Source organism: Pomacea canaliculata, linkage group LG5, assembly GCF_003073045.1.
Source record: "Pomacea canaliculata isolate SZHN2017 linkage group LG5, ASM307304v1, whole genome shotgun sequence".
Taxonomy (NCBI): Eukaryota; Metazoa; Mollusca; class Gastropoda; order Architaenioglossa; family Ampullariidae; genus Pomacea; species Pomacea canaliculata.
This window is the reverse complement of record NC_037594.1, coordinates 5,212,672-5,220,700: the sequence shown is the minus strand read 5'-3', so window position 1 is coordinate 5,220,700 and position 8,029 is coordinate 5,212,672. Positions and strand designations below refer to the sequence as shown.

At 36.7% G+C, this 8,029-nt stretch overlaps 1 protein-coding gene across 1 annotated transcript; it reads right to left on the bottom strand.

Moving 5' to 3' along the window:
• Window positions 1-555: 555 nt before the first annotated feature.
• LOC112563924 (peroxisome biogenesis factor 10-like) lies at window positions 556-7,852 on the bottom strand. The gene is given in 8 exon segments (XM_025238398.1): window positions 556-683; window positions 1,275-1,354; window positions 1,357-1,403; window positions 1,843-2,009; window positions 2,672-2,926; window positions 4,448-4,524; window positions 4,855-4,935; window positions 7,710-7,852. Coding segments are annotated over 8 exon segments (891 nt in total). The 5' UTR covers window positions 7,819-7,852; the 3' UTR covers window positions 556-608.
• Between the last annotated feature and the right edge of the window lie 177 nt (window positions 7,853-8,029).

Sequence of the window (8,029 nt, the reverse complement as noted above, 5' to 3'; positions counted from 1 at the left end):
AGACATATGCCTTCCTAGGTGATTTGATGTCATACATGTTAATATACAAATGAGGATTTCATGTACTTGAGAAACTGGTATAATTTTGTAAATGTATCAAGAACTAAACAACACAAGTACATAATTCTTGTCTTGCATTGAGTGCCAGATAAAGTTTCTAACTATACAGCACATTAAGAGTGCAGCTTGCAGTTCATGGCTTTAATAGCAACAGAGACTTCAATTACAAGAAAAAACAATAAACTGCCTTTGAATTAAAATCTATAAAATCTTGCTGAAGCAAACATATAATTATCAAAACCAGGTTAAATTATGGATGCAGCTAATATTACAGCAATATTATATGCTGGATCAAATAGGAGTTTTGATTTTTGTCCTCTTCACAAAAAGACTGATAAAGTCATAAGGTTATTAGGTTTATTATAGTCATCATAATGCACTGATGTGTTATTTTCTTCTAATTTGTATTTATTAAATTCATTTAATTAGTCTTACAAAGACACTCAAAAAACACCATTCACATACATTTTAAATAATTTATCCATCATTCTTTTGCAAGCTTAAAAATACTGGTCTGAGGCACTGTTTAAAATTTTCTAACACTCCTTTCAAACAGGATCAAAGTTCTGCAATGCCACAAGTCTATGCCGAGGAAACTGCTCACGACACAAGGGACATTCAGGCTGAAACAAAAAACATGCATAATATAGATCTGTGATGTCATTTTAAATCCATTTTCAATAATCAGTTTGTTTTTACTTGTCCCAATTTATGAGGCAAGTACTATGGCTATAAAGACACAGTCTGTGAGATTCATACTCTTTTCTCTCCCTGTCAAGAGCTCATTTGCTGCAGGGTATTGATATTAATGACACTGCACTTTGCTGATTTGTGGAGCTATAGATTTGGCTGTGTATACTGAATCCTGTCTTTAACTATGTTTGTTCAACACACCAATGAGTTCCTATTACATCATTGATTGCTGAAGCATAGCAGATATGAAGATGCTGGGACACAATGATCAAGAAATTATGAAGAAGATAGTAAATGGTGCAGCTTGTTCGATACTGTAATCTCTTGCCTTGTTTTTCAACATGTCTTACATTAATAACTTCTTAAAACTTAAAATGTTTACTACAATCTATTTAACAGTTTTAAATGTGAGAAATATACATTTTATTCTCAAGTCAAAAGTATCAGTATCATGGAGCAAATGTTTGCAATAGCTGCTACAGAAAATGATGCAAAAATAAGAGAAGCCTTAAATTTCCTACCTTACTTTGGAACCATTCATGAATGCAATTCCAGCAGAAGAGATGGCCACATGGGGTTAGCGTTGATCTTCGTCTCAGACCAGACACAGACAGCATTTCATGCTGGGATGAACAGCTTCATCTGAAGATCTATGGAAATTAATAAAGTTCTGAAGACTCCTGCAGCATATTTTCTTCCTATTCCTCCCTCACACAGAATTATGATCCATAACAGTGAATAAATCCATCTTATAGAGTTAATAGTTATTTACTGCATTATTACTGAAGACCAATGTATTAAGCATGAATGTTTTCTCTACTGTGTCTGAAATCCTTTGTGATAGGCATGTCCTGTCAGGAGAATTTTTCCCCCTTCCATCAGGCCACCAATGAAAGACCAACAGATTCCTGAATGTTACTGTGTGTGGATGAATGCAGCTGTATGAACTATGAAGATATGAGTCTGTTTGGCGGATGCAGATATGCTGTGGTATTGTTTTGTGCTTTCATATCAAGCTGCCCAGAATTGCCCTTTGGGATAAATAAAATGTTATCTTAAAACAACCAGCACAGATTCCTGCAGACTCACAAAGTGTTGGTAGAATTACAATATCCTTCAGGCCTACTGGAATAAGTCTTCCAGAAATGATATAGGTTTATAGTTAGACCTGCTGCAAGCTGTGATAAGGCGAGGTAGCCAAGGAGGCGAAATGGCTTTGACAGAGCAGTATTTGTTTGCTTTGACATGTAGCGCACCTGCAATAAACAAATTTATCCAATAAGAAAACAAAGAAATCAAACTCTTAACTCAGTTCTCTCTCTTTTAAGCCTGCGGTTTCATTTCACAATATGCATACTTCTACAGACAGCAGAGTATTTTTATGAACAGAGATAATTCAGACATGACTGAAAAAAATGCAGCTTCAGAGAAACATCTCAGCATCCCCATGAATTTAACACAAACTGGAGACTAAATCCAGATCATGTAAGACATTGTTAACTTGTTGCTATGCTTCAAATCATAAAAGTTAACAATTAACATATTTTTTTATTCATACTGATTTTTACATGAATAATGCATCATTCCTTGATTAAACTATAAGCACAACACAATTTTAATAGAACAGGCAAAATAGCTGTGAAAATTAGTATGAATAGAAAAAATATGTTAATCATTACCTTCAGATAAACTCAAAAAATGAGATCTACCACTTCATGCTGTACCCAGATACAAAAAATATGCTATGAGATTGTCCTATTCTGTAATGTATCTAAAATATAGAATAAACACGGACACTTTAAAATGTTGACAAAATGTTCTTAACATAAAAACTCTGTAATACAAAATGGCCTATTTTTATAATTTATACAGGCCAGTTTAATATTTCTATGAGGAATATTCAAAAGAATGCACTTACATAGTGTATACCCGTAAAGTGTTTAGACAAGTGATAGAAAACTCCTCTGATGTAGAAGATGGACAAATGAAGCCGGTGGATGAAATTTACTGCTTGGCGGAGGACTGGAATATATTGCAACAGTTTTTCCCTTTCAGTCTCAGTGATGTAGAGTGGGAGCGGATCCGTTGATTGCAGGCGCCTCTCAAGTTTGTCCATTAAAACATTTAGAATGTATGGAATGCAGACTTGAAGAAAAATCATCAGTGTCCTCCTCTACATTCAACAGATTCCAAGAGACTTTTAAGTGCATACATCGTAGGTACAGTAACAGCGAGCAAATTTATTGGAGAAATTTAAACATCAAAACATTAGGTTTAAGCATGATTTATTATTAATTTGATAGCATGCAGATGCAGACATGCACACATCCACAAGTACAGCTTCTCACATGGGAGAAGTTTTGTGGGCTGGTGGCTAATACCCTTGACTTTGGAGTAGATTATTTGTCTGTGATGGGTAAACTACCCTGCTACCCACACAGCATACAGAAACCTTACTTGTTCAGGATGGTAAGAGGTAATGATATAAGAGGACTGGCCTCTACTTTCCACATCCAGTGGCATAGGAACCAGGGAAAGGGCAGCCGTCCCCTCAAAAAAGGCTATTGAGGGGACAAATACTTGAATGTTGTTCACTGTCAACATGGAGTTTGCCCCCTACAAAGCTGAGCATCTTCCACTGACATCATGTATCTCGATACCCTTACCACCACTAAGCTATGTAACACTACATTTATTTTGAGAAAGATGCTACCCACAAATTATTGTCAGTTTCTATTGAAAACCCACTGATACACTGAAGTTTACTCAAATTAATTATTTCAAGGTATTCATCAAATAATTAGAGGCTATGTAATATGATAATATACTGTCACATCCTATGAAAAATCTGATTCTCTATATGCAACTCAACTCTTACAGAGAAATTTTGATATATCATGCTTAACAACATGCATGTTTATCAAATACTTTTTGCTAATTATGTCTATTGTCACACATTTTTAAAATGGTTCAAATTTGCAATCTGACATGATGCCATTGCAGAATGAAACAATATATATATGTTTGAATGCTACACTTAAATAACTAAGTAAAATAAATCAGTTAAAGTCATTAATCCTTTAGGAACATATGATTCTGTAAAGGACCATTAAAAAGAATTTTTATTGTGTGTACAGAGATCAGGCTTTGTCACAAGATACCAATTCCCAAAATATGAGTGAATGACCTTTCATTTGTAAAATTCAAGACTTCAAACATTCCATTCTCATCCATGTAGAGAAATGTCATGTTAGGCCATATCTTACTGGCTCCACATATCTTAGCGATGTAAACATAGACATATTCTAGCATGATATCAAAGGTGTAATCTCTTTCTGTGCATGTTAACATTGGAAGGTGAATATCTCACAAACAAAAAAGGAGGTGTCTGCTCAGATATGGAGGAGAGGAGGGGGTTGAGGTGTCATGTCAATGGTTATACCAACACAAAATCACTGAAGAAACTTTTGTCTATGTAAAACATAAAAAATGAAGGGGCCCTCACATAAATCAAGGGCAGAGTAGAAGTAAAGCATTAGATGTGTTAGATGCAGCTTTTGGCCTCTCATGTATGAAACAATGGATTAGGATATGAAGACACGAGTCCTAATAGATGGACTAGAATATTTTAAAAAATACCTATCACCAAGACTTGCTGTTTAATGAAGAATCTACTTATAATGCTATTACCTACCCATTTAGAGGGAAGAGCTCGTTTGGTTTCATCCACCATTATAATATTCACATATTCTTCCCCAATTGTCTGGTATCCTGAAGTATATAATGAATACCACAATAGAACCTATTAATATTATTAATTTTAATTAAGTAAAATAAGAAACAAAAAACCACATGCTAATGAATACTCTTATTGAAAAACTAAATGCTTTCAGAATGCACTAGTGCTTTGTTAGTCAGCTAATGCACACTTCTTAAGTGCATTTTCAGGAATAATGAATACAAGAGACAGTTTTGAAACATACTAATAAACTGACCTCAGACAAATGTGGTGATTTTAATGTACCTATAAAGGAAACAATCTTATTATTAAATTAATTGAAAAATCAGTTTCAAAGTCTCAATGAAAATGGGAATAAAAACCTCCAAGAGTTGTTAGGGCAAAATACAGCACATCAGAAATTGTATCCAGTTCTTTTCTCCACTGAATCCATCGCAAAGGCCCTAAATAAAAATAAACATGATTTCATAGTTTATTCTGCAATTTTCCTATTTTTATAATAATAATTACTAAAATAAAAATTAATAAATAAGATATTAAATAATATGAAATATTGTAAAATAATAAAAAGAAGTTATTGCATCATGAAAGTGTGTTGCAGGACATGCTTTCTAAAAGCTTTAAGGAGGAAAGCTTCATGATCATGGTGTTGAACTGCAACACACTCACAAAACTTGCTATCACTTCTGTTACTTTACATTATTTTATACTTGTCTTCCTGTACTGTGATGTGCTACATTTGTCACTATTTCTTACTATGTTTTTGTTTTCTGTGTGTGTTGGCAGGAGGCAGAGGAAGGGATGCTTGTGAACACCCCTGCTGACTTTTTTTTAGAATAATGGATTAAAAAAAAACACTTTTGAAATTCACCCTGGGAGCTTGCATGATTTTCAGGTATTAATAGTGCACTGTTTGCATTAAAGAAAATAGATGCCAGTGGTCTCTTGGTTTTACCCCTCAAATAAATATTATTTTTCCTTGTCATCACCATGGGCTGACCAGGTGAAGAGCGCCTAAACTCTAGCAAGTCTCCAGTTGTTGAATAGGCAGAAGAGGAAATTTTCCCACACAGAGAGGGAATCTCTAGGAAAAAGCTCTCTTTTACTACAAAACTCCACAAAGAAGATACTGATGTGGCTTGTGTCCAGCAGATGCAACTCATAGACAACCTCTGCTTAACTGTAAGAGGCTACATCTTCCAAAAAAGGTACTCAAACAGATCTAGAAAGGGCAGTGATCACCTTGAGTGCCTCCAAAACATTTACCCACACAAACTATGGACTTATATATACACACAGACAGATCAGACAAAGAAGCCATTAGAAATGGAGAAGTGGAGTCACAATCTAGCACAGGGAGGGAAAGGTGAACTTGGGTGGTATAGGTGTGTCTTAACTTTAATCTAGTAAGGACCACCTCTTCCCAACTCACGAAGGTAAGTGGTCAGAAAGAAAGGAGGGGAATTGGTGTTTTACACCGTGCCAGCAGATGAAGCTATATTATGGCAAGGCAGCCAGCCCTGTAAACAGAGTCAGAAAGAAAGGGAAGGATGGCATGTAGTTTATTTTGGCCCAGCGTGTCCCAGTGGCATTGCCATAGGGGCTGAACGTAGGCCAAGTAGATTTACAGTCTGATGTTACCAGCGAGTGTAATTTGCCAGGAGACTGACATGCAGCCTTGGAAGCCTGATCTGTTTAAACATTGCCTGAGATACTAACATGGCCAGAAGCCCAAATAAAAACAATGTCTTTGTTACGATGAATGAGTGTTGCATGAATTTTATGAAATCGGACCACAAGAGGGTAGTTAAAATTGGAAAGAGCTTGGAGGGCAGAAAGGGAGTCTGAAATAATCAAAAAGTTGTGCTCCAAAAAGCGGTGAATGTGCTGCAAGGCTAGCAAGATGGCGTGAAGCTTCATAGTGAAAACAGGACAGCCATCCACCAGTTCTAGGGTGAGATTTTAAACGACAGACATAGGATAGCACGAGTTTCAGATGACGGAGAAAAAGTGGAGGCTCATCAGTTTCTAAGTACAAACTTTGTACAGAAGTGGTATGGAAGGCACCCAAACAGATGCAGAGCCAGATGGATCCATAGTCTAGATTGGAGCAGACCAGGGCAGACAAAGCAGGACTCTTAACAGTCTTAAAATGGCATCCAAATCAAGAGATATGCTGGTTTGACCATGTGGAAGCGCCAACCTAATTGTTGGGAATCGGTACCTGACTCCACAGAGGCTTGGAAAGGTAAGGAGAGGCGGATAGGAGATGGGCATTGGCCTGACACAGACTGATCCCAAGAAAAGTAAAGTCTCTAACATCTCACTCCCAAACAACCTTACAAAAAAATGGTTATGGAAGACTGGAAAAGGAGGGAGGGAGGTTAGCTTAAGAGACCCCCAAGGTCAGCTTTACTGAGGCCGACAATAATTAAAGCCAAGCAAAAGAAAAAAAAATGGCTCCAGTAGAATTCCTGCTTTAGCAGTCAGTCAATATGCACTTTACAGGATAGAGAGAGAAAAACAAGTGACTATCATAAGACTGAGAACAGGTCACTCCAGATTCGGACATCAAATATTTGCCAAGTTTTACACTGCAGAGTCCCTAAAGTGCACCTGTGGCATTGCCCCCATTGGCAGTGGCCGACCTCCTGCAGGACGGTTCAACCCATCAGCAACCATGAGTAGAGACAGGGCCATCATGGACATACATGTACCAGAGAAAGAAATCTTCAAATCCCTGCAGAGTCGGCGGTATTATTGTCTGAATGTTCAAAGAAGAAGTCAGCTCTCTGGTTAGTAGGATAAACATGAGAGCTGAAAAGAAAACACCCAAAAGCACACATCTGCCATTTGTAAGAAAATTGTATATCTTGATTCTCTTCTCTCCAAACTATCAATGCAATATCAAGCTGATGTCTTAAAACTGGTTAACTAATCTTCTGATTTCAGATGCTCTTCTTATACAAAAGGACTGTATTTTCTCTTGAGCACTTTACTGGCTTTTCTTTTGAAACCTACAAGTGATATATGTATTTTAAAATAGATGTAGCTAACCTTACACCACCACCACCCCATCTCACACGAGCCCATAATAATACAAGGATTCTTATGGCATATAGTTCTTTTTTTAACTACTACAACGATGCGCTGTAGATAAGCCTATTTCCCTTCTGCAAACCATCTTGCATCACAAGACACAAAACCTTGTCTAAACCTGCGATGCGGAGAATGACGTCTCCAACAGAAGAGCGAAGATACGAACGGTACAACTCATCTTTTTGATGTGACCGTATAATCTCTGCCGATCCAGCTTTGCGAAACATACTTCGCAGAAATTAGGGCTTATTTTAAATGGGAATGGAAATAAGTTTAAATTTATATCCTTCCTTCTCCAAGAATATACTCGAGTCACATCATTCTCATAGCATCAGGCAGCCGCATACGATGTGTTCAAAATACACTCTTTCTAGGTCTAGAAACAGTTTCTGTAAAAAGTTTTTTTTAAAGAATACTTGAGATGACTGTTTTCTCCAA